The 27580-nt window shown below is 49.1% G+C and overlaps 1 protein-coding gene across 1 annotated transcript in view; it reads left to right on the top strand.

Annotated features, from left to right (window-relative positions):
- Positions 1–4994: 4994 nt before the first annotated feature.
- Positions 4995–27580, top strand: part of NUAK2 (NUAK family kinase 2) — a 36104-nt gene continuing 13518 nt past the window's right edge. Inside the window, exons 1-3 of the mRNA XM_069238541.1 lie at positions 4995–5294; positions 18434–18554; positions 25854–26005. Of these exons, the coding sequence (XP_069094642.1) occupies positions 5112–5294; positions 18434–18554; positions 25854–26005 (456 nt within the window). The 5' untranslated portion in view covers positions 4995–5111. The remainder of the gene's footprint in view (positions 5295–18433; positions 18555–25853; positions 26006–27580) is intronic.

Raw genomic sequence — 27580 nt, 5'->3', positions numbered from 1 at the left:
AAATACCTATCTCTCTTGCCCTGATGAGACTGCCTCCCATATTCATTGCTTACTACTCCTTACTGGCTCATTCTGACTATTGGCACGGAGGGCAAGGTGAGTGTGATCTGGGTTGTCTGACACTTGAGTCATGCTGGTGACTAGTTCTGGTGAGACAGAGTATCGCGGGTAGGCAAGACTAGGCTCCCCCATCAGTAGACTTAGCCCTGCTACACATCATCTCCGATATTGAGGAGCTATCCATTCAGCCACAGCTACAGGTGGAATGGTAGCCACAGCTGGGTTGCCATCTCACCTGCAGCTGCACACAGTTGCATTGTGAGACTCTGGTGCTAGTCACCACTGCCCACAACAGAGGAATGTCAGCTGGAACAACAAAGTGGATTGAACATTATATGGCACCCCTTTCTCAGAGATTTTCAAAGTTAAGAATGATTATGGCACTTACCTGGTGTCTCCCAACTAAGCCCGACTTCCTACTTATAGGTAGGTACCTCCACGTGAGGAATTGCTCGTCTGACTCATATGCTCATGCCCCGCTCACATAATACCTGAATGATAAGAAACCCCTACAGGAAGCCTGACATCTCAAAACATTTGACATAATTAACGGGGATGTCTACTGAGAAAAGATCCTATCTTACCCTCTCTTATCTGAATGTTATGATTACAGTCACTTGGTTGGTTGCTACTCGATGGTTGTTTGAGGAAAACAGTGCTGTATTTATGCTTTCTTTTATATTGGCCACTGTATAGTGATTTGTAATGTGCCCACCATACTTTCTATCTGATTTCCTTCAGAAAGTTTTGAAATATAAAACTCAATAAAGAATGGTTGCACAAAAACAAAAAAACGTCCTTGTTGAGCCTATCAATATAGTATTCAATCAAACAAAGAAAATTATCAATACCTTCAGAGAATTTATCAACCCGAGCATCACTTGTATGTATCTAAGGGATGGTGCTTGTATTATAACGGAAACTGAGCTGGGAAGCAGTGGAGCACTGAACAGAGATTTGAGTCTAGTGAATGATAGGATAGTTTTACAGGAGTCAGACAAAATGGAGTTCTAGTGACTTGGGAATCACGGCTCCTTAAAGAGATGTGTTTTCAGTTTATTTCTGAATTGCAGAAGGGCCAGAGCAATTCTATTGTCACTTGCGTTCCTGTTCAAGACTATGGTTCCATAGACAGAGAAGATCTGGCTTCCGTTTTTTACCTTCTTAAATCTTTTTTGCCTCTGGTTTGCCACTGCCCAGCTCATGGTGTAGGATTTTCTATCAAAGGCAGTTATTTTCTTGGTCAAATACGTTGTAGTGCTTTTCTAATCACTTCCTAGGCTTGCGCTAGTCTTCAATATACCAAATCAAGCCAAAGGGGGAGAAATATTCTTACATGTTCAGACCATTGATAAGATGTGCTGCTGCAAGGTGATGGCCTTTCAAGGGCAATAGTGTCAAGGTGATATCTGGAAGGCTATTGAGCAAAGAGGACCAAAACTTGAACTGTTGTTTTTAAATTAAATTTTGGGAGAAAAAAAGTTTCACACTTTCTCCAGGAAGGATAGCGGGTATCCTGCTGTCTTGTCTTTGGGCAATAATGTGAGGCATTGTGGAGGGCAGACCTGAGTAATTTTGTGTTGTCTGGCAGCTGCAGGGTGAAGCCATATAGATTCAAGTCTGAGAGCCAGGTTTCTGGTTCTTTTGCCATTTGAGGAACAAGAAGAATTCTGTGTCTGGTTAGTCTTGAGGTAGGTAGCTGACTTCCAGTTCTGGATGAATTTGAGGCATGATTTGAGTCTTTGATGTTATGTTATCTTTTTATTGAGGGGTCTTGGTGTTGCTGGTGTGCATGAATCTGAAGGTTCCTTGTTGAGTTTGATAGACCAGAACAGATGTGTGTGTGTTACTCTGCAAGACACTGGGAGTTTTGCACCTTTTTTGGTTCCTAGCTATACACGTTGGTGATGGTTGGCAGGTGGATGTGTGAACCATTGCAGGACTGTGTCAGAAAAGTCCATGAGTGTTTCATGGATCAGTGTTTGGGGGTCAACTCGGTTGTAGGCTTCAGAGAGGCTGAGCAGGACCATGTCTGTCACTGTCATTGATGAGGATGAGATGCCCGCCCCCCCGGACACAGCCCCACTTTTGGTGGCAAGTCCAGAGGGAAAATTAGGAAAATAAGGAGGCGTCACCCCCTCAGCCAGGACCACCCCTAAGGTGTTCAGAGCCAAGGTGACCATCTCCTTGAGAAATCCTCCATCTTGCTTTGGAGGATTAGGACCAATAGGGATAGGAATGTGCCCCCCTCCCCAAAGGGAGTGGGCACGGGCACAAGGAGGTTGTAGCCAGCCTCAGGGACAGTAGCCAGTGGCTACTGCCCCCTGACCCTGACATGCCCCTAAGTTTATAATTTAAGGGCCCCCCTGAATCCAGCTCACCAGATTCCTGACGACCTCAAGAAAGAAGGACTGCTGAGCTGAAAACCCCGCAGAGAAGAGAAGGAGACAACTGACTCTGCCCCAGCCTTACCAGCCCATCTTCAAAAAGCTGCAAAAGAAGAGCGACGCATTCTGCCAGTCCAGGGGCCACTGAAAAGCCTCCAGGGGACTGCCTGCATCACAGAGGACCAAGAAACTCCAGTGGATAGCGGACCTGTCCAACAAGAATGAAGAAGAAACTGCTTCTAAAGGACTCCCATCTCACTCCAGAAGCGTGAGTCCTAAACCACTCTGCACCTGACGCCCAGGGCCCGTATCCAGGTGGCCCAACTAGCCAGAGAGGATCCCCAGGCGAATCTTACCGAGTGTCCACCTTGGGCTGACCTCTCAACCCCCTCCATGACGACACCTGCAGAGGGAATCTCGAGGACCCCCATGACGGCGACTGCCCGAAACGAAGATATCCGACGCCTGGAGAAGCACTGCACCCGCAGCCCCCAGACTCGAGAGAAACTGACCACCAGTGCAGCTACAACCACCAGGCGGCGCTCCTCCCTATCCAGTCTGTGGCTTTCCCGAGAAGCCCTCTTGTGCCCTGCCTGCAGCTCCTTAGTGACCCCTGGGGTCCCCCCATAGAGTTCCATTCGAAACCTGATGCCCTGTTTGCACTCTGCACCCGGCTGCCCCTGTGCAGCCAAGGGTGTGGGATTGGTGCCTACTTGGGGCCCCTCCAGTGCTCCTCTAAACCCCCCTGGTCTGCCCTCTGACAATACGGGTACTTACCTGCAAGCAGACCGGAACCGGAGCACCCCCCTGTCACTATAAGGGCCGATGTTATTTTGGCTCTTGTTTGACCTCTGCACCTAACGGGCCCTGTGTTGCTGGTGCTGGGTGCTCGGGATTATCTTAAGCCCCCAATGGTGAGCTACCTATCCCCCGGAGACTAAACCTGTAAGTTTGTTATTTACCTTAGAAACAGTACTTTACTTATCTCACACAGGAACTGTTGAAAATTGCACTGTGTCCACTTTTAAAATAGCTTTTTGCCATTTTTAAGAAAATTGTATACATTGTTGATTCCATTCAAATTTCTAAGTATTACTATGCAAAGTGCCTTTCATTTTATGTACTTACCTGCAAACTGAATCCTGTGGTTCTAGAACTAAATTAACAAAAGATATTTTTCTATATAAAAGCCTATTGGTCTGGAGTTAAGTCACTGAGTCTGTTTTTCTTCTATTGCTTGTGTGTGTACAACAAATGCTTAACACTACCCTCAGATAAGCCTAACTGCTCGACCACACTAACACAAATAGAGCATTAGTATTATCTATTACTGCCTCTGTCAAGCCTCTGTGGAACCCCTGGACTCTGTGCACACTATGGGGGTTATTCTAACTTTGGAGGAGGTGTTAATCCGTCCCAAAAGTGACGGAAAAGTGACGGATTTACCACCAGCCGTATTACGAGTCCATTATATCCTATGGAACTCGTAATATGGCTGGTGGTATATCCGTCACTTTACCGTCACTTTTGGGACGGATTAACACTCCTCCAAAGTTAGAATAACCCCCTATATTTCATGTTGATATAGTACATACAGAGCCAGCTTCCTAAATATACCATTTTATGACTCTATGTATTTAAAAAACACAAAAAAAATGATAAATACCAATAAAATTGCTCAAAAATAAATATGTGTATGTTTAGTGCTGCAAGGTCCCAGTCTGTGATTAAAAAACACTGTGGACGTGTAAGTCATTATTTTAAACTTGAATTGCTTCTAGTATAAAAGAAGCTTCTACAAAATAGGCAAAAAGATTTAAGATAAAAGAGTGCTGCCAAATATAGATGCTCGTAATACAAAGATTGTGCATAGTGAATGTTTTTATATCATTGTCTTTAAAAATCACACACTTCTTATCTGAGCAGTAGCTCCCTTGCAATACCTCTCAAAGAAAATAGATGTGTGTCATCATGAAGCTTTGAGAGATTCCATCATTTACATGGGCAGATTGAGGGGTTGCACTCATTTCCATTTCTTTTAGGGAAGCCTGGAGAGAAGGCTTGTTTAGCTGTCTGCCCCTCCCCCGGTTTCATAGCACAGAAAACTGCCTTACTCTTCAGCAGAAGCATTTCTAGGGGTGGAATTACCCGGTCCAGGACGGCTGCCTTTTCCGAGCCTCACGCCCTCTCCCCAGTGAACGAATCTGCAATAAAGGGATGTTCGTGCGTGCGAGTAGTTTTGATGTTTTTAATCCGTCTACTATATAGACCGCAAAGAGAGCTGTCATACGAACTGCTATGTTGAGCACACTGTTTAAAAAAAATGCATAACTTGATTTCGAAATTAGTAAAAAGATGGCAAAGTAGCAGATTTCCCAAATTGAAGGGAACAGAGCAGCTGTATTGCTGACCTCTCATACTCTGCTGATTATCGACTGTCAGCTCATCCCCGGGGGCGGGGATACGGGTAGTGGGCGGCTGGGGTAGCCAATGAGCGCAGAGGGCGGAGTTAGAAGGAACTGATACAGTGCAGCCTTGAGTGGGACGTTCAGAAGGTGCGAGTCAGATACCCTGGAGCTGCAGCCTTTGCTGCTGAAAGTTGGGAGCACACACCCCCTAGCAGCATTCTGTGCAGACGCTCCACAGGGCCCCCACGCTCGAGGCATGGAGACCCCGGCCATGTCGGCCCTGCAGGGGCTGCTGCTACTCAAGTCCCCCCAGAAGAAGCAGGCGGTGAAGCGGCACCTCCACAAACACAACCTCAAGCACCGCTACGAGTTCCTGGAGACGCTGGGGAAGGGCACCTACGGGAAGGTGAAGAAGGCGAGGGAGCGGAGCGGAAGAGTGGTGAGAGCCGGGGCTGCGCGCTCCTAGGGGCGGGGGGTTCCTGGGAGGCCCCGCTAGGGCAACCGGCGCCCTCCCTCGGCAGCTAGACATGTGGCCCCACGGGTGGGCAAACTCCTGATTCTTAAGGAGGGTGGTCGTTGGGGCTACTTTAACTTTAATTACGGGGCATCTAAGGTCTGTCCCAACTGGGCGATGATGTTCCGGGTGGGGTGAGTTGTGGGGCAGCTTCAGTAGTGGGGTCCATGGCTGCTGGGGTGGCGGCTCCTGATGGGCCCATTACTATACTTTCGCTTTCATTAATGGGCAGTGCACCCACGCGCTGCTGATCCAGGAATGCCAGCCTCTGCCCACCCTTACATCCAGGATATGGGGTCTCCATGTGTGACAGGTTGGATGTTCGCTGTGAACCCATGTCTGCTCTTTCACTGAGATGCTGATGCAGAGGCGCTGGGTGAAAAGATGCCTCGCGGCGCTATGACAACTGGGTCTTGCTGTGCAAGGTGTATTGCATCAGGCTTGGCGTTTTAGTCTTTGTTTTGTTCGTATTTCCCAGCTCCAACTGCTGTCACAGAAGTGCCGAGGAGGGACATAGCTACTGAGTCACTCGTCCGTGGCAGATGCGCGATCTCACTGTAAGGGTGCCTGGCGAGCTGAAAGAGCTGCCTTATGTTTGTACCATGTTTGTTTACCGGGTATCAGGGGTTGTTTGCTTTCAATAGCCTATCCACAGCCTTTACCATTTTCTTTGTCTGTGGTTTGAGTGGAATAAAAGACTCTCCCCCTCTTATTTTAGCCGGCCTACATACTGAAAACATTGTCTTTGTTTTGTTAATGTGCTTGGTGCATATAGGCGTGGGTTCTGTGATTACATGGGCATGTACTCTGCAAATTAGGCTGATGTTCAGTTTCTTTCTTTTCCCTATATTGCTGTCAATTCGTTTCTTCGGGGAGTTATTTGTATGTATTTCTTTAGGTAACATGTTTGCTTAAGGCCCAAAAAGCCTGGATTTTGAACCAGGTAGTGGTTTTACCTCGATCCATCCAAAGGCACAGGGCCGTGCCTTGCCGCTGTCTCTTGTGACACCCCCATAATCTGGAGTGGGGGCGCTGCCTTACTTTACAGATGGCAAATCCCGAACACCGTTTAATTTGTGGTAGTCTTTCAGCCCATAACTCAAGGGTTTACATTTATATAAAATTCAAAGTAGATGCATGCCCCCTTGGGGGGGGGGGGGGGGGTTTCAGCGCTTGTCGGCACCTGTCCCCAATCCCGCGTGCCATTAGCAACGACCAGTATTGTGCGTCTCCCACACATACCGCTGTCTGTGAAGTGTTTTCAATGTGCTGGTGCTCACAGGTACGTAGCCGCGGCACTTCTTTAATTTGGAGGGGACGAAGCTGCTCTTCTTAGCAGGGATACAATACTTTTAATACGAGAGTGTCTGCACTTCTTTGTAGCAAAAAGGTACTCAGGGATACTGAGTTGTGCCTCCCTATACTATTACATGCCCATTCCAAGCGCTGTAGACTGTGAATATTCATTTTACTCTCCATTTGGTGGATTAGCTGACTTAGATTTTCACAATTTAACCAGGGTTTTAAACAAATCGGATTCTGCATGAGTGCTTGCTTGTAAACAAAAGAGTGGGCGGTATACCTGTCTGATTTTTTGGGAATGTATAAGGTCAGCGCCAGCGCAGCAGAGAAGTTCTGTCCTAGCGCCTAGATACCGGTGGGGTGACCGCGCGCCCTACGTTTGATTCCTCTCCTCCTCACTCTGATCCCGAGCCCGTCCCTTGCCGCGCTCGCCGCGGAAGCTCCGGCAAAGGATATGTAAACTGTAAACATCTATGTAGATGTTAAAGTGCTGCGAACTGCCGGGAAAATATTCATTTCCTGGAAGAGAGGCCTGGTAAGGATGGGCATCTTTGACATGTTACCGTCAGACACCCTCGTCCCCGAATACACACAGGCAGCGCCTGACATGCTCTCCATCAAAGCTGTTGACGACTCAACCCCCACCCCTACAGTTGTGAATGACAAAAGATACACCGCTGCATCTGGAAACCAAGGCAACAGGGACCACCCCCCACTTCTGCTGAGGCTTCTTCGGGGGAATACCAGGAGACTCCAGAATGAGGCGGTTGGGAACGGAAATTCCAGAATTTATCCTTTTGTGTGTCCGTTCGGCGAGTGGCTTGTGAAACACTGAACTATTTTGGGAATTTAAATTTCACTTTTATATTTACTAAGGATAGTCATCCACTACAGAGCGGGAGATGTGTTTTTAAGGCCGTGCTCTAGGCACTCGTTTTGACATTGAATGTGTTGATATCGGCGTAGGCATATATAGTGCAGGAGGTGCAGTGCCACCAGGGCCCAGTGGTGTTAGGGGACCCATTACATTCAAATTAGGACTGTTAACTCTACAATCAGCGGGCAGAGAGGCATTTTCCCATTGCTTTCCCCAGGCCCAATGGCTTGCAAAGATCTGCTGATTTGAGGATATAAGTAACCTGCTTTTCCAGGGTATATGTTTAGTCTATTTAAGTGCTTCTGGTGAGACGTGTAGACTGGATAAAACGTTGCGGTGGGCCCCTGGGCACGGGTGCCATGGCATGGAACCCTAGGGAGTTGTATGGGCACAGCACGGGTCGGCTGCCTCATGGCCAAACTGCTCCTTCTCTCCGGGCTTTGGTGTGTCAGCTTTGTGTCTTCCTGGCACAAACCGCTGTTTATTCATTCGGGGATGGGAAGCAAAACTGCTAATCCGGCCTTGTACGTACACACCGCTCGCGCACCACAGTCCGGGGAGTTAAACACTACAACCCCGCCCCACAAGTTCAGGGGTGACTCTTTTGGAGCCCTGTGGTCTGGGTGCGATAGATCCTGCTAAAGGAGGAGGAGACACTCCGCTCAGGCACATGCTTTGTCCTGGAGGGCCTCTGCTGATGCGAAGTGTGATTTGGGGTGCATTGGGACTTTAGGACTGGTACAGGCTGTAGTCCCGCTCAGGCCCTCTCTAGCGCAGCAAATATCCCCTTCTGCTGGCCATGCTAGGGCCTAAACTCAAATCCCCCAGAGGGTAAAATTTAGCAGCAGCGACGCCAAGCGGCCAGTCGCAGTACAACACTTTCTAAGGTCATGAAAGGAAAGCAGAAACCATTGCTGATGTAAAACCAGTGGTCACTCAGGGAGTGGGAAGGTTGGAAGGGCTGGAGGAAGGGACGCCGGTGCGGCCATAGGATTAGACCGTGCACCGATGAATGTCTTCGAGGGGGATGCACGAGCGCATTGGTGACACCTAGTGGTTGGTCTTAGTGTAGCACGCTGATGCTGCAGCCATCCAGGGACTCAGTGAGATCCACCTCAGGGGGTCAGTGCTGGCTGCGTGTGACATGAGAGACCAGTAGATCCCCCAGCTAGCCTGGCAGACCACGGCTTCTGCAGCCACCGTATGCCAACACATGTACACTGTAGCCCTTACCTGGTCAGGCAGAGGTAAAGGTGACTTAAAGCACAGACCGCTGTATGTCACTTCTCTGTTGGGGTAGTATCGCATCACAAGATTACTGCCACTGAGTTCCCGTTTTAATGCTTTACGCAGGAAATAACAAGACCTGCACATAAGAGTAAAATCTGTTCGTTAAATGTCACACATGTCCCTCGCAGCACGTTTAGCATTTTTGTACAGATAGATCCAGCCAGGGCAGAAGATAACACTGACTATGACGAAATAATAAACACATACGAAGAGTTCAGTGAAGACTGCCCTCGTACCGGGTTACAGATGCTCATTAGCGCCTCTTCAAACATCCAGGCTTCCCGGCAAGAAGGAGCTTCGAAATTTGCTTTTCCAACCTTACATAGGTCTGTGTTAACTGAACACATCATGTGAGGATGAAATGATACCGTTTTTATCCCTAAATCACTCGGGGCCCAAACTGGGGGTGGGTGCAGCTACAAACAAGAATAAAATCCACATCATTTAAAAGCCTCTCCCCAGAGCGTAACGGCTCTCAAACTAATCCACAACTTGCGACGTGACGTCAGCTCATCCAATGTCCTAACGGTGCCCAGGCCGGCACACACCCCTCGACGGATCTCAAATTAAAGTTGAGGTTCCACCTTGTTTAATTGTATACCTGACAACCGCATCCGGTCCTTGCCCCTTCTCTAACATGAAACAATCAGCTGGCTACATACTTGCTACAATCAGACTGTATGGTTCGTGAACACCGGATGTAAGGTACATGCCCTGTCTGAAAAGGATGGTCCTGCCCCTGTCTGTACCCGGTCAGTCTTCTTTTTGTGTGATGCCAACTATTCCACATCCGCACCTACCCGGAACTAAGCCACCTGCCGACTCCCCTCCTATTTGGGCCAACTCAGTCGTCCTCAAATCTAGCCATTCCCATTAATGCTGGGTTTAATACACTGCTTAATTTGTGCTTGTTGTTTCCGGTGTGGGGCACTGGCACTTATTTTTGAGGTCCTGCACTTATTTTTCTGCTTTAAGCATTTACTGGGAGCAAAAAACACTTATGGGAAAAATGGAGGAAGAGAAAAACGAAAAAGCGCCACAAAGGGGAAAAGCAGAAAGCTGCAAGAGTGAGCTGAAGGGGCAGGGAGCAGCTTTAAATGGATTGAAGAGGCCCTGGGTGGCTTCAGGACTAGGCTGCCCCAATATTCGCACATATAATTGCAGCAGCCGTGTGTTTAAGAGGAGGGCTTTGGGCACCGCCACGTTTTTATTTTCAAATTAAGCACTGGTTTAATAGCGGACGTACTTTAAAAGACGCCAAGGCCTGCAGTAGACATTTGTCACTCCTTCTGCTCGAACGTTCTTTCCGAATTTTTGGTGGATGATTGGGTGCACGGAACTCGGCTAGAGAGCACCACAGATCGCCCAAGAGCAGGGTCAGCCCCTCCAATGGGGTTAGAAGTGCTCAGTGAAAGTCAAGTGCCAACCTCGCTCTTCGTGCCCCTGGGGTGCAGTGGGGGCGGTAGAGTAATGCTCCTGTAATCTACACTGATGTGTTTACCTTCCATAAAGGGAGCAGGGACACCAGCCGTCTGGTGTTTACTTACCTGCGTCAAACGAGGCTCGGTGGGGGTTGGGGGAGCTTTCGCCCATCCCTGGTGCCGGGTAGAACCTTCCAATACTGATGGGTGGAGCAGGGTGTGCTCTTAAGAGCAGGAACCAGGTGTTGCAATTTTATGATGGTGTAATTTTATACAGGTGGATTAGTAGTGCGTGCCACGTGAGACGGAGCAGCTGTGTTTCCGAACTTCCCTTGGGCACCCCACCTGCAAGGCCACCACCTGCTGCACGAGGCGAGTGCGTGTCGCCAGCCCCTCTTCTACTCTTAGCTCGCAGAGTTCTTGGAACGCTTAACTACTGTGTGCTTGGACCTCATACGTATACCCTTTAACCCCTCCCTTACCCCCAAACAAATGAGCCCTTCCGAGCTGTCTCTTGCCAGTAATGTCGTGCCATAAGTGATGGCTAGAGCTAACCAGTTACTGTTACTAACAGATCCTGACAGGTGATGAAAGGAATTCATGTCCCGTGGTACTGATAGAACCCTACAGGTGACGAGTGAAAGGCCCGTGTTATTGACAGAATCCTAAAGGTGAAAGCCCGAGTGGTTGTCTGGCATTACCGATAGAATCCTACAAGTGACTGCTGGAGTGGTTGTCTCCTGTTGGCGATAGATTCCTTAGGGTGAAAGCTTGAGTAGTTGTGTCTTGCTACTAAGGGACCGCCTAGGGATGATGGCTGGAGTGATTGTCTTCTACGTAATATTGCCAAGTTATGGAGTAGCTGAAGGAGCACTCGGGTATTCCGGCCATCAGTTATTCCCTTTATTCCATGTTGATAAAAGAGGAGGCAGTAGGGCTTCAAATACTTGACACTGCTCCATTACCTCAGTAGACGGCATGGCCTTCCCATCATGCAGGTTTTGACTGTCTGATTTTCAACCTTAACCACCTTCTACGTAGGGGTGGATGAAATATTCTGTTTTGCCCACGCAATTTTGGCCACTCCATGTTACTCATTATCTCAGAGTTCTGGCCAAATTCCGCCAATCGCCGCACGGTAGGATTTTTCTCCTGCACAGCTCAGAAATATGGAAGATGGCTAGCACAAGTGGGTTTTGACGTCCCCTTGGACGATTTTCCAACTCGTGTGGTCGCCGGCGTTCACAAGCAGTTGCACTCAGGGGTCTGCTGTTTGAGTAGATTAGCTGCAGCTCTAGTAGGTGTTCTCCTCGAGTGGTAGCAAAATCAACTGGAATGTCCACATGGTCTTGCACAATGCATGGTGCTGTTTGTGGCGATTTTCAGTGCTGCTCGCACTACTGCTGCCCTAAACGTCAGTCCAAGCTGCATATTTTCCACCCATTGGTGGAATTCCACAAAATCTCGCAGAGTTTTTCCTGTAACTTCACGAGTTCCACCCACCCCTACACCTAGGACGTTTTTTGAAAATGATGACTTGAAAGAGCATGTTCTCGTTCTTGATTTATTTTTATTTTAGGTTTAAGTGCCGGAAATGGGTGGAACGGCCACCAGCTCTAGGATAAAGCCCTGTCAGCAGCAATAGTACAAACTTCCTTCAAACTATGCAGTGGCAGGAGGGCAACTTAATTCTCACTCGCACATTTATTGCAGACAGTTCTCATGCACAGAAAAAACTTTGCCCATACTGTGCATGAGCACCAGTGCACAGGTAACAGACATGTGCACTTCCCATGGTGCACAGGTGGAGCAGCACAGGCTTTCATGAAATATTGCAGGGACAGCAGCAATGCAAGCCTCTCTCACTCTCACCCTGCCGGGACAGCAGCAGTGCACGCATCTCTCACCCTGCCGGGACAGCAGCAGTGCACGCATCTCTCACCCTGCCGGGACAGCAGCAGTCCACGCGTCTCTCACCCTGCCGGGACAGCAGCAGCAGCGCACGCGTCTCTCACCCTGCCGGGACAGCAGCGCACGCGTCTCTCACCCTGCCGGGACAGCAGCAGCAGCGCACGCGTCTCTCACCCTGCTGGGACTGCGTCTCTCACCCTGCCGGGACAGCAGCAGCAGCGCACGCGTCTCTCACCCTGCCGGGACAGCAGCAGCAGCAGCGCACGCGTCTCTCACCCTGCCTGGACAGCAGCAGCAGCGCACGCGTCTCTCACCCTGACTGGACAGCAGCAGCAGCGCACGCGTCTCTCACCCTGCCTGGACAGCAGCAGCAGCGCACACGTCTCTCACCCTGCCTGGACAGCAGCAGCGCACACGTCTCTCACCCTGCCTGGACAGCAGCAGCAGCAGTGCAAGCGTCTCTCACCCTGCCTGGACAGCAGCAGCAGTGCAAGCGTCTCTCACCCTGCCTGGACAGCAGCAGCAGTGCAAGCGTCTCTCTCTCACCCTGCCTGGACAGCAGCAGCAGTGCAAGCGTCTCTCACTTTGCCGGGACAGCAGCAGCGCACGCGTCTCTCACTCTGCCGGGACAGCAGCAGCAGTGCAAGCGTCTCTCTCTCACCCTGCCTGGACAGCAGCAGCAGCAGCGCACGCGTCTCTCACTCTGCCGGGACAGCAGCAGCGTACGTGTCTCTCACTCTGCCGGGCGCACCCGTCTCTCACTCTTCCAGCGCAGGCGTCTCTCACTCTGCCGGGACAGCAGCCGCGCAAGCGTCTCACTCTGCTGGGACAGCGTCTCTCACTCTGCCGGGACAGCAGCAGCGCAAGCGTCTCTCACTCTGCCGGGACAGCGTCTCTCACTCTGCCTGGACAGCAGCAGCGCAAGTGTCTTTCTCACCGACGGGACAGCAGCAGCGCAGGCGTCTCCCACTCTGCCGGGACAGCAGCAGCGCAAGTGTCTTTCACACCGACGGGCCAGCAGCAGTGCAAGGGTATCAGCTGTGCGGACTTCCCTTGGTGTGCAGGGGGAGCAGTGCAAGCTTCACTTGCACAGTGCAGGAGCATGAAAGCAACCACCCCCGTACAGTACAGGGGCATCAGTATAAAACGTCTTCACACATCTCAGCAGTGCCTGTCCAGTGGAGTGCCTGACAATGCATCCTTCATTTCGGTTCATTGCCACTACCAGGCTCCTATAGAGACACCCCATCGTTGCACTCTCTCCCAGGGCTTCCAGTAGGTGAGCCCCACAGGGACTGAACCCACACGTTCCCGAATTCTACAGGGAAGTAAAGATCAGCTCCCAGACACCTCGGACTCCATGGCCTGTGCTTCTGCGGAGTTTGCATCTAGCCTGATTCTGGGTGCAGCCCGCTTCTAGGCTCTCATTGGCTTACAAAATATATGATGCGCGCGGAGATAGTGATTCAATGAGGATCAGGCTTAAGCAGTTGCTGAAACCGAGTTGGCACCTCCGATCTCCTGATGCCGAAGGTGCAAGTCGGCCAATGCCCCCTCCGCCAGGTGTGAGCAGCTTGGCATAGTCTGGTGTCAGGGTCGCTCGAGTTCTGATGCTCTGGGTCTCGACCCTTCATCACAACCAACTTTGTGTCCTAGAGGCAGTTTTAAGATTCACCATCTTTTGGATTATGTGATGGACGCCCTTCATTTTAGGCCCCTTCTAGTACCCCACCCAGCCTCCGTGGATATCCGAACAGCTCCAGATTAGCCGGGCCCGCACGTGTGAGGACACTTGCATTCTAAATGCTGGTATCTGAGAATCTAGAGGGGTCATTAAAAGTGGGGGGTACATGGCGTTTTGCTTCTGTTTATTTTTATTTTTCACAGAAGGAGCGGGGACCACTGCCCCCCCACCCCCCCATAGTTTCACTCTGGACAGCGGGCGTCGCATGCAGGGGGTCGGTCTAGTTTCTCATGGCCAGTTAGGCACACTGAGTGTTTTCACCCGTAAATAACCAGTTCTTTTCCTCTAGAGCGGCAGACTTGCTAACAAAGCTTAGCCGCATCGGACTTAGCATTTCAAAAGCCAGTAGCAACCGTCCTTGTGTTTTGCGCCCGTAGCCTGAGTAGGTTTTGTGCACACGTTTTATGGCTTGGGAAGCCATTTATAGCTGAAAGCTGTCTACGGTTGGTTCTTCTCAGCCTGGGGAGTTTGGGGGCATTTGGGGTGGTTTGCAGACGTGTCTCCCATGTGTAATGACTGGCAGATTTTATAGTCTTTGCGTTGGAAGAGCTGTATCCACCATAATCTTCTTTTTTTTTTTTTTTTTTTAAGAGTGTGATCCTTCTTAAACTAAAACCCCATACGTTTAACCCTGCGAACTGGAGTCAGCATGTCTCCCACAATTTGAGGCCAGAAATGAGAGGCACAAAGTGTGTTACGCCAGTTTTGTGCCAAAGTGACTTTCCCTTTGCTACACTACCTGATTTATCTCTATTTACTCTAGTAAACACATCTAAACCCTGGCACTTATTCAGAAAGACTACATTTGTAACTGTATCGTGTTTTATCTTTGCTTATACAAGTAAACTCTTGTGCAACAAAGGCAGAGGTGACCTTGGAATCTGCACTCTAGGAGTGCATCAGTCGTTGGCTCGAATAAGCAAACACAGTCTTTGTGCCCCACAAAAAACTGGGGGAGCTCGAGGATTGCACTTTACAGGCATTAACGAGGCTGGCGACGCGCGGTGATTGTGCACGTGAGGTGCCCCACTCTGCTCCATGCCATGGGCCTCTGATCTGCTCTCCCATGACGCGCACCCTTGTCATTCAATGTACCTGCGTTCACAGCGGTGCCACACTGAGTCTGGGGGTGCTGTACTCCTCTGATGCTAGCCTGCTCCCCCCTCCATGTTATTTCTGCCTCCTGAGCACCTCTGCCTCAGCACACCAGGGCCCGAGCCTGCTGGAGCGCAGAGTGAAAAGGGAGGCGTAAATTGACTTTCTCATTTCCTGGCTTCCAACCAAGTTAAATAGAAGTGGATTCGGGTTTCTATGGTGCCGCCTGGGAGAGTGAGAGGCAGAATGCGAGGGGGCGGCTGGAGGGCTATAAATAGCTGGTGCTTTCTCCGCGATGGTGGGTGGGTGTCGGGGTGGAGTGTTGGTGTTTGTGAGTCTCACGCAGGTGTGCTGGTGAGGCCTGCCCCAACAGAGGCCCTTCTGTCTGCAGGACGTGTTTCTCTACACAGGGGCCAGGGCTCAGAATGGGGGCACACATCTCACAGGCCTCGGCTCTGTTCAACAAGACCTGTACTAGAGGTTGCGTTTATAGTGCCTTGTTCTCGGGACAGCTGCCTTGTTGGGGGTCCAGCCCGTATCAAAGGTCACGGTATGCTTAAAACTACGGAACCGTGCATCGAAGATTCACAATTTCTGCACAATAATGACCGTACATCACGCTCCAACCAGAAATCTTAGGTCAGCCCCCACCCATCCGATCCACTTACGATCTGTTAAGAAGATCAGACTTAGTGGGCAATCACTGGGTCTTGAAGGGTCCCAGAGTGCGAGGCGTACAGTCATACTTTGGGATCCGGACGCAACGGCCTGAAGTTTAGAAAACGTATATATTCTTTACTTTTCGAAATTTCTTTAGAAACGATTCTTTCACAGCCACGGACTGTAATCAGACTGAAGTCGCCCACCCCGTCTCTTCACGAGACTGTTCTAGCCCCTGAAGTGACAGTACATAAGGTAACATGTAGGTCTCCTCAAATACCTGACCATAATATTGGTACAGCATTCTGGAGGCGGCGCTGTCCCTTTGAAAGGCCGCCTTCTGCGTACTGTCCCTTCCAGAGTGCGGCAGCCTTGTTGCTGATACAAGTAGGATACTTTAGGAAGTACAGCAGTCTTGTGCAGGGCACCGTCCCCGGTCACGTATAGAAACCTCACTGTAATTACGACACACCTATAAGTACACAAGACTTGTAGGTACTTTCCCTTTCAAAGTACAGTAACATTTTTTTCCGGGTAGAGGTACTGTCCGCGTGAAAGTACATCAGTCTTGCGGGCAAGGTGAGATTGGGACACAAAAAAAATAAGCCTCGGCACCAAAATAAAAGTGCCCCCACGTTAGCACACCAGCTAAGAAAGTGGCCGATATTTGGAAATTAGGCCTGTTTTGAACTTTTAAAGACGATCTGCATAGGTATTTTGCAAGGTATGGGAGACTGCATGCGTTTGTGTTTACTACAGGCACTGGATATGGGACTGTCAGGGAAGCCACATTAAAAACGAGCCTTCCTGGCCATAAAACAGGACCACTAACTTCTTAAAAATAATAACGGCCCACACACTAATCTGTCAGACCAGCCCATGGGGCACTGCCTGAAAACCCTATAGGTCTGTGCGCCACTGCGTGTGTATGCTGACACCAACAGAGTACCGCAGTCTTGTTACTGCAAATATCCCTTTCAGGGTACAACAGTCTTACTGGGAAGACTTGCACCGTCCTACTCGCTTCGATAACCTGCGGGGGGCGCCCGAGTGCTGCTCACTGTTCATGGCGAGGAGGCGCAGGCGTAGTTGGGCCTACTCCTAAACGCGTCTCCCCTGCATGGCCTCAGGACCTGTCCTGGGTGGACGCTCCGGGCACAGCTTCCTTCAGCCCCCTCTGCGGTTGCCAGGGCTGCCCGGGAGCGGGCATTGGCCATTGTGTCCCGGATCCCCTTACAGGATTAGCGCTGGTTCCGCATTCCCCAAGACAAGGGCTGCCGGTGCCTCGGGTTGTACATTCACGCAGCCCACATTGTCCTCGATCCCTTTCACACTGCGGATTAGGTGGCACTTCTCTCGCGGCGCGGCAGTCTCCCTGCCAACAAAAGTCCACAAAAACAACTTTCCGTGCGCGCTCTACTGAGCCCCACTATTTACCTTCAGCCTTGTCCGGGGTGCGTGGAGCAGAGGGCCTTGGGTCTTTACTGAGCTCTCCGTAGTCACCCGTGGCATCTCTAGCGGGCGAGGGGGGCACTCGGAGGATCACAGATAGAACTTTCGCCCCCCCCCCCCACAACAGGCAATCATGACGATTGTGCGCACTTATGGCCATAAATATATGCACACACAGTCATGTAGAGATAATTTAAGCAGGCACACATTGGATAGGGTAAATCATTCTTAAGGAGTTGTAAACTACACAATTAAAGTTATTGCTGGTAGTCTTCTGAATATTTTACAGGATAAGAATAAGTAAGTGGTCATGTGACCAGGGTTCGATCCTGGCTTCGCATCCTGCCCAAACTATGATCCTGGGCCTTACTTGCTTGAATGTTATAATAAATGTACTGTACAATGCACATCTTGCTCGTCACAGCAGCTTTGAGCTACTCACATGCTCCCTCCCTAGGCCACTGACTGCCTTGTCTGTCACCCTCAGCTGCAGCAGCATTGCAGCAGGCACCCCTGGGCACAGAGCAACACCAGGATGTAGTCTGCAGCTTGGCCAACCCTACGCTCTTTTGGACTGCTCTACGGTAGACCGGCCCACTGTTGCATATGGAGGCCAGACGCACACAGGGCATTGTGGGACTACTTCAGTCACCGCTCCCTGCAACAGCACCTGAACTCTGCCCTGCTGGGAGAGGAGGGAGGCAGAGCATTTCTGTGGTGTAGGAGCTATGCTTGTGCAGCCCAAGGCTGCAACAGACAATTCTGGAAAAACACTTCTCAGAATTCTGATGCCCGCCGTGCACACTCATGCCCAGTCAAAAGCAGGCCAGGCAAGGCGTGATGTTTCACCCACAAGGCAGTATTTCTCAATTAAACAGTGACCAGGGAAAGGTAATAGGGCACAAGGGGATGTAAGGGGTCTGAGATAACTGCGGCAGGGCAACAGGCAACACCTGGCTTCTTCCCCAACAATGATGGCTTTGATTTTCCAATTGGCCCCCTCGTGTGTCTTTGGTTGTGATTTGTTTTTATTGTACACTACGATGTTGCACCCCTTAACTATTGGTGTGCTCATGCCATAAACTAATTGAAGCATCCACTGAATTAAATTTGGCAGCTTTGGGGACTGTCTGTTGATGCTGTGTTGGGTCTGGTAATGAGAAAGGTTGGTGTGGGATCGACATGTGGTCTCTTTCACACTTGGTAGATCTGTTCTTTGATTCTACTATTGGGGCCACAATGAAGTGATATCATAAACTGTCTGAGCACTTTGTATGGTATTCACATGTTGTATTTTTTTTTCTGCCCACAGGTGGCCATCAAGTCAATCCGCAAAGGGATGATCAAAGACGAGCAGGACCTGGTGCACATCCGTAGGGAGATTGAGATCATGTCATCTCTGAACCACCCGCACATCACCACCATCCATGAAGGTAGGCCCTGCCTATCTCTTTATCTTCCTACCACTCTGCCAAGCTGAAAATGTTACTTCGGGTTGAGGACCTGGTTTCCTCATCACCCACAAATACTTTCTATGCAGATGCCAACGTCTCCTTTCTCAGCGAAACCTGAAGCCTATGGTTGCCGCTCTGCATCCCCTTGGCCTTCAATTCCAAAGCCTGTCTCTCAGGTGAAGACCTGTTCCTCTCCCATTCCAATCCCAAAGTCTGTCTCAGGATGTGAATGCCTTTTCCTCTCCTCATTCAATGAAAACGTCTGTTTCTAGAGGTAGATTTAACCACCCCCCTCCTCCTTCAATCCCCCCTAGAGATGCACAGAACACTTATTTGTATAGGGCTTTATGCCTCCCATAAACATTCCCCCGAGAGCTGAAAGGGACAAGAGAGATGGAGAGGAGCATCTAGAACAATGAAAAGGCGACAAGAAAACAGTAGGCTTATGAAATGGATGTATGGTGGAGTAGTTTTCCCAAAACACTTGCATTTGACTGAACAGAGCAATAGTGCAGTATGGGTACCTGATCCTTGTTATTTTATCAGTAGACATGGAGGGGAGGACTGGAGCGATAAGTGGAGGATTGGGCGAGGCTTGGGGAGACTGAAGAGAGAACATATTGTCAGGCGTGGCATCAATGCATTATCAATATCGTTGGGCAGCTTTAAAGCATTCCCACGAAGACCGGTGCAAGGAGATAGGAGATCATTTTCTGCCTAAATTAAACTTCTTGTAATAATCTAGAGGGACGGAAGGCTGAGTCAGCCCAGACCAAACACCGATCTGTAAGCTCAAAATCTTACACAGTTGCTGCACCAGCATCTCAAACAACAGAGCTGTCCTCCCAGTGGTGAGAGTGGGAGCCGAAGTCTAAGGCTGAAGCTTTCTCCCAACCTTGCTCGGCCTCCCGGTTGGTCAAGCCGTATTTGTATGGTCTTTAAGGAGATATCAGTGGGCCCTTCTAGTGCATATCCTAAGCCTCCTGGTTCCCCCTGTGCTGGATGGGTAAAAAAAAAAAAGAACATTCTGGTACATTCCACACAAGTTTACGTACCAAACAGGGCTTTTACATAAAACCCTGTACTCTACCGTGCTCTAGTGCGTTACATGTGATTGCACCATTTTAAAGAGATTATCTGCAGCAGCATCTGACTCCTAGTCCTAACACCTGCACAGAGCGAATGAGAGCCAGGGTGTGACCCCCGGCTTTTAGCGATTCACAGCCATAGTTTGAAATGGACAGTAGAAGGAAGGATCTGCCCGAGGCCTGGGCCACTGGACGCAGCTCCTTTGGCCTTTCCCTCGACAGATGTGCTGCAGCCCTTTTGTAGCTGCCATTTCCACTCTGGCCAGAGGCTGGGAGTCCAGCAGCAGAGTCAGCACCTTATCTTGTGCCAACTCTTTGGATTTCGGCTCATGCTCTGCTCCTGTCAGCAAGAATTGACTTCTGCTCAGGTAGCAATTGAACAAGAGCCAGACAACCCAGAAGTGAACTCTCAGGAAAGAGATGCGCTAGCGGTACCAGAATTACAGTGAGAAAGTTGGACAGGATGGATGAGCATTGGCAGATCTCTCTGCGGAATCTTGTTCTGGAACGGTTTAGGGGAGCACCACAAGCCACCGTAGAGCTGCATATGCGGAGCGGCTGCTTAACACTTGAACTTGCCAATCATCAAACCTGCCAGTGAAAAACAACATACAGGGAGTGCAGAATTATTAGGCAAATGAGTATTTTGACCACATCATCCTCTTTATGCATGTTGTCTTACTCCAAGCTGTATAGGCTCGAAAGCCTGCTACCAATTAAGCATATTAGGTGATGTGCATCTCTGTAATGAGAAGGGGTGTGGTCTAATGACATCAACACCCTATATCAGGTGTGCATAATTATTAGGCAACTTCCTTTCCTTTGGCAAAATGGGTCAAAAGAAGGACTTGACAGGCTCAGAAAAGTCAAAAATAGTGAGATATCTTGCAGAGGGATGCAGCACTCTTAAAATTGCAAAGCTTCTGAAGCGTGATCATCGAACAATCAAGCGTTTCATTCAAAATAGTCAACAGGGTCGCAAGAAGCGTGTGGAAAAACCAAGGCGCAAAATAACTGCCCATGAACTGAGAAAAGTCAAGCGTGCAGCTGCCACGATGCCACTTGCCACCAGTTTGGCCATATTTCAGAGCTGCAACATCACTGGAGTGCCCAAAAGCACAAGGTGTGCAATACTTAGAGACATGGCCAAGGTAAGAAAGGCTGAAAGACGACCACCACTGAACAAGACACACAAGCTGAAACGTCAAGACTGGGCCAATAAATATCTCAAGACTGATTTTTCTAAGGTTTTATGGACTGATGAAATGAGAGTGAGTCTTGATGGGCCAGATGGATGGGCCCGTGGCTGGATTGGTAAAGGGCAGAGAGCTCCAGTCCGACTCAGACGCCAGCAAGGTGGAGGTGGAGTACTGGTTTGGGCTGGTATCATCAAAGATGAGCTTGTGGGGCCTTTTCGGGTTGAGGATGGAGTCAAGCTCAACTCCCAGTCCTACTGCCAGTTCCTGGAAGACACCTTCTTCAAGCAGTGGTACAGGAAGAAGTCTGCATCCTTCAAGAAAAACATGATTTTCATGCAGGACAATGCTCCATCACACGCGTCCAAGTACTCCACAGCGTGGCTGGCAAGAAAGGGTATAAAAGAAGGAAATCTAATGACATGGCCTCCTTGTTCACCTGATCTGAACCCCATTGAGAACCTGTGGTCCATCATCAAATGTGAGATTTACAAGGAGGGAAAACAGTACACCTCTCTGAACAGTGTCTGGGAGGCTGTGGTTGCTGCTGCACGCAATGTTGATGGTGAACAGATCAAAACACTGACCGAATCCATGGATGGCAGGCTTTTGAGTGTCCTTGCAAAGAAAGGTGGCTATATTGGTCACTGATTTGTTTTTGTTTTGTTTTTGAATGTCAGAAATGTATATTTGTGAATGTTGAGATGTTATATTGGTTTCACTGGTAATAATAAATAATTGAAATGGGTATATATTTTTTTTTGTTAAGTTGCCTAATAATTATGCACAGTGAGAGTCACCTGCACACACAGATATCCCCCTAACATAGCTAAAACTAAAAACAAACTAAAAACTACTTCCAAAAATATTCAGCTTTGATACTAATGAGTTTTTTGGGTTCATTGAGAACATGGTTGTTGTTCAATAATAAAATTAATCCTCAAAAATACAACTTGCCTAATAATTCTGCACTCCCTGTACAGAAGTAAATCCCAGCAATTCACTGACCATCAGCAAGAGTTTGCTCAGCATTCAGTTGAGAGAGAGAGAGGTGTATTATCAGAGCCCTGTGCTCCCCTGAAGGTTCTGAGGGATCCTAGACTCTTCTAGTTCCTAGAGCAGTGCTGACGTGTGGGACGGTCCGTGAAGGGGCCAGGAGACAGGAAGTCCATTGCTTTCTTAACACAGGAGAGTGTTGGAATTAAAGACACATTGCTACATCGACTGTAAGAAACGGCAGAGGAAAAGTGCACCAATTGCTTCGCGAGACGGTCCGTCTGGTGTCGTAGACTCCCCGGTAGAGGAAGTCTGTGGCCGGCGTGGCACTCTGCCATGCACAAACTGTACCTTTCTTTTATTTTTGCTGGCTCCCACGGGTTCCCTTGCCACATCTGATGCCCATCTTAAACCCTTTGTGTCATGATGCTATTAATATACAACAAAACAACTGAAGTCACCCGTCAAACATACCTCGTGTTTCCCCTTTGGAAGAACAATCTTCTGAGCACATGCCTTGCAATCTGCCAGTAGTTTTAGGAACACCACTTCCTCTCTGTGTTTCAGTCACTGACATGTCTCCTCCACCAGCTTGGATGGGAGATCAGCCCCCTTGTCCTGGGCAGAAATTAATCTTGGGCCCTTATCCACACTCCAAGAGCCTTTGGCACCTGCCCTCCTGCCTCTTGGATGTTCTGTCTGTAGCGGAGCCCTAATGTGGGGTTACTTGGGCTTAATAACTGTGTTTGGAAGTCACTGTGTTTTTCTCCTCTTTAGGTTGCTTTGAGACTCGACTTTGAAAGGCCATAACATTTTTGTAATTTGAATGCATCATTTCTATCTGAAGTGAAATTTCTAGCCTTGAAAGTTCCTCTTTGTAATGCCTGGATATTAATAAGAGGTTGTGAGCTCGGTTTAACCCGAAAAAAACACATTTAAAAATTGTATATAGATTAATATATAGCTTACTTTAATTAAAATAATGCTGCCCTTTCTTCAAGACTTCATGGTTTTTGAAGGGGTCAGTGGTATTGGTCTGTGTAATTTGCTTTTGCGTAATTCCCCAGACTTCCACAAAAAAGCAGGTGTGATGCAAAACCAGAATTTACCTATATATGTTAGTGTGAAATGCATCCTTGTACCGTTTTGGAGGCCAGGGCACATGTTGAGATTTAAAAAAAAAAAATTAGTGTAAAAAACACGTTGCAAACAGCAGCGCTAGTCTTCTGGTCGTTGGTATTGTTTCCATGCGCCCACCTTAAAATTTTGCTTCGAACGCCCTGTGTCACGTGGCTTGATGACGTGATTTTGTGTAACAAATGTAACGTGAAAGTCCTGTGATTATGCCAGTGTAACGGGAACTTAACCTGGGCCTAGGCAAAGCCTGCTCCCTGTTGCCACAAACGTTGTGTTAGGTGAATTCAACTAGCAAACTAGCTATTCGTATTTATTTTGTAATTCTTAGTTTTACTTCTTTTATGCTGTGCACAGGCCCCTCCTTGTTCTAACATGTAACATTTTATTTTAAAATGGCCTGTAATAATGTAGCAATCTTGTGTAGGAAACGGGGTTATATGATCTCGCCCAAAAAAAAAATTATTAAACACTCAGTAGCTTTATTTTTTAAAATGGTAGAAAGTTTAAGCAAAGCCATAAATTGCTAGACTTCGGTCGTTTTTAACTAAATGCGCTTCGTGTTTTCCTTTTGTGCATGTGGAAGACGCCACGTGCCCGCCTTTTGGCCGCATACCTTTATCCTGCACCCTTGCTGCAAAAAAAGTCATTGCCTCTCAACCTGCCCTGCATCGGGGCTGATCGGGCAGCTTTTATTTACCATAAAAGGAACTGCCTGCGTCTCTCGGCACCCAGGGAGGATGGTTCGTACGTACAACGGGTTCACCGACACACCCATAACCTTCTCTGAGCCCAGCCGGGGGCAGAGTTCACACTGGCACTCCTCAATGGTGCTCCTAAAATTCTCTTTCGATTTCATTTCCTGCTGCCTTACTTGAGCATTTTTTTTTCTTTCTTGCGCCCATTGCACTGGTGCAGTATTCAGTTATATTGTGCACCCCCCGCTCGCGTTCCAAGCGCCCTCTAATTCCAGATCAGGTGTGACTGATTGCAGAGCATGCTCGGCTGTGCTGGTCTGCTGCTCGACTTTTGCTGATTTAATTCCTCTTTCTAAAAATGTCTCCGAAAGTCACACTGGGGAGGATTGCGTGCCTGCAACCTGCCAAGACTCCCCAAATAGCACCCGGTGCCCACGTTATCTGCCTTCACTGATATCCTATCTGTGGCTTGAGATCGGCACGTAGCTGAAGCAACATTTGCATAAACAGTGGTGACAGTGTGCAATGGGCACGAATTTTTACAGCCTTGATACCAGCCAGGAGATAGCCTTGCTAAAAAGCGATATAAAGAGGCGGGAAGTCTAGGCCACAGGTCATGGCCAAAAGCAAGTGAAAATAGGTACTCCTGTAGCAGTGACCCCTCGCCCCTCCCAGGCTTCCTTAAAGTCTGGTCTTCACAGGACGGCGAGACTCCCTGCCATGCAGGTTCCCGGTGCACCGTGGCCGGTTTGCTGGAGCACGCATGGTGCGCAATCAGCGATCTCTCCAACGAGCCACATGGTCCGGAAGCCACCGGTCCTAATAGCTGCAGAACATCGGGAACCTGCGCCCGTTCCCAGCACCCCCTGATTAGTTTGATCCTCAGTCAGGCAGAGCGAAGGAAATTCCTTGGCAGCCGCAGAGCATTCTCAGACGGAGGAAACGGGCTTTGGCTGTTCTTTGGGTATTGTCTGAAGCCACCGCTGTGCGGCTAAACCAGGTCACGGCGGCCATGTCGGACCTCTGGATCCCACGGCAGCTGACTTCTGTTTAATGTTGTGGGGAGCGAAGCTTGCCCCTGGACCAATCCTTCACCAAGAGTAAATATTTGTATTTATCACGTTCCGACTCCTCACCCACGCACACAAGGCCCTCCACGACCTGGGCCCCAAGTTCCTCAACAGCCGCCTGACCTTCCACAAGCCCACCCGCCAGCTCCGCTCCGCCAGCCTCGCTCTCGCCACCGTCCCCCGCATCCGCAGAGCCACCGCCGGAGGAAGATCCTTCTCCTACCTGGCAGCCAAGACATGGAACTCCCTCCCCATCCACCTCCGGACAACGCAAGACCATCTCGCCTTCAGGAAGCAACTCAAGACCTGGCTGTTCGAGCAGTAGCGTTTCCCCCCCCCCCAGCGCCTTGAGACCCTCCGGGTGAGCAGTGCGCTATACAAATGCCTTTGATTGATATTTATGGCAAACACTTCCAGAATGACAAACGAAGATTACTACTGAAGCTTATCGGTGCAGATGTGTTTACACCCAGAGTTTGACACCAGGTAAGCACCGCCAGGCCCATCGAGGCCGTCCACTTTATCAAGATGGCTGCCTTCCTCTCCTGAGTTTGCTGTCACAGTTACACTTCTGAAAGTAGTTGAGGCCTAGTCAGACCCAGCCTGGCACAACCGAGACTACTCTAACCCTGGCTGCCTTCTGCAGTCAGCTGGGAGCCTGCGAATACCGCAGCCCCCTCCGTGGAAGATGGCCTCTGGTGGAGCCTAGGGGAAACCCCTGAGACAAATCTGCATCCGAAGGATGAAAGGAACCTATTGGGCTCGAGAGGATAGCGCGAAGAGGCATGCAACAGTCAAAAAGTACAGCTTGAAGTCTAAGCGCTTAAATCCTTAGTTTGTGCTCCATGAACCCCTATACTTTTTTCTCATATGGTTCTTATATGGGGGATTGAGGGGCGGGCTTCCTTGGTAAAGAAGGAGGGAATGAAGGAGGAAGCAGGATCGCCCAGACATGTGACATGCTAATTAGAGAGATCCTTGAAATCACTCTTGCATGAGCTACCCTTGTGTCATTCTGGATGCTGTTGTTTACAGCAGATTCATCTATGCATGTGATTGCTCAACCTCTGCTGTGTTTTTTCTTTATATTCTTTAGTTTTCGAGAACAGTAGCAAGATCGTGATTGTCATGGAATACGCCAGCAAGGGTGACCTCTACGACTACATCAATGACCGCCAGCGCTTGACCGAGCAGGAGGCTCGCCACTTCTTCCGGCAGATCGTGTCTGCCGTGTACTACTGCCACAAGGTGAGCTTCTGACCGGATCCCCTCCTCCAGCCAGAGCTGCTTCTCTCAGTGGCACCGGTTTCCGCTTCACAAAAGCGCTGTGTGGCTCGCAGAAGCGGCACCTGTGCAAAGATGCATGGCAAGCATGTGTGTGCATTTCCCAGGTGCTATCGGGCACTGGGAGGAATGCAGCGGGTTTACAAGCTGTGCCATGGCCTAGTGCACAGAGAGAACACTGTTTCCCAAGTCTATTCCTGATGCCTAAGGTTGTAGGTTGTCAAATTCTATCATCTGAAACTGGTGCTGACATCTGGTTATGACATGGATGCGTCTAATGCATGCTCTACCTCAAGGCATCTCACAGCCCTGTAGGCTTGACATTTGACAGTTCTCTCTCTCTCTCTCTCTTCTCCCCCTCCCCCCCCACACACACGCTATGCACCTCACCACCTTACACCCTCTAACCAGAAAATGTGTGTCTGGCTGTTGCGTTAGGTATGCACCATGTATTAAATTCAGATTACACATTCTTCAGAGGACAGCCCTGCCTGCTCCCGAGGCTGGGGATGGGTAAATATATTTGAAATCCACAAAGGCTGGAAAATATCTTTGTCCTTTTGAAATATGTATGCAATGTGTATGCATAGACACTCCTGGCAGATTAGATGCTAAAGCATTTTTAGTGCAGAAATTACTTTTTTTTTCAAATATATAATCTCTTGGGTGTCCTCCCTTCTGTCTCTTGGAAGGCGGAACTAGTCTACCAGTAATTGGGCATAATGAATAAAACTACCCAGACATGAGCTTGCACTTTCAGGCAGATTGGCTAATTCTGGACAAGTTTCAAGTAATCTAAAAAGTACATTTTAAAGCAAACCAGCGTGACTATTTGACTGGTTGTAAGCAACTTCTGGGTCCAAAACTCTACTTTTTGGAATGTAAGTCCACCGAATAATAGATGGATAATAGGGGTTCAGGGGGACTTGTAACTGTGTTTTAACAGAAAAGACTTCTTGCCTGTAATGTTCTAATGACTAGCTACACATGTATACAAGTACATGTTCACTGTTTTATTTCATGAAATGCATGTTTCGGCATGGAACTTGCAGTTTTTCCTCCTAAGTTATGTTGGCCAGTGTGGGGGTGATTTTCAGAAGGTAACCTTTACCCTAACCACCGGCTTACTTCAAACAACGTGGCAAGCATTACTGCTCACATGTAAGCCCTGGTAATGACCACATTTTTTGTGACACTCATCTGGCCCTTGGCGGTACTTTGACAGTGTTTTGTGTTTACGGGTGGGGCATAGGCCGCATTCCGTGTGACACCTTGAGGCGCGGCCACATTTCTCTGCCTTTTTAGTGTTTTGGAAAGAGTGACAGTAAACACAGTTGTTGTGACGAGGACTTGAAAATCATAGTTGGTCTTTTCCTCTCCCAAGCCTGGAATGGTGTGGGTGTGAGCCACCGCAGCATTGTGGGTCTGTCTTGTCTGCACTGATAATTGAGTCCTAGATTGTGTTTATGCTTTGAGGGTGAGGATGGGTATGTGGTGTGCTGGTGGGGCACTAGACCAGGCTAGTGGGGTGATTAGTAC

The sequence above is a fragment of the Pleurodeles waltl genome, chromosome 6, assembly GCF_031143425.1.
Source record: "Pleurodeles waltl isolate 20211129_DDA chromosome 6, aPleWal1.hap1.20221129, whole genome shotgun sequence".
Classification (NCBI taxonomy): domain Eukaryota; kingdom Metazoa; phylum Chordata; class Amphibia; order Caudata; family Salamandridae; genus Pleurodeles; species Pleurodeles waltl.
Note: the sequence above shows the minus strand (reverse complement) of the source record. Positions and strands in the feature narration are given on the sequence as shown.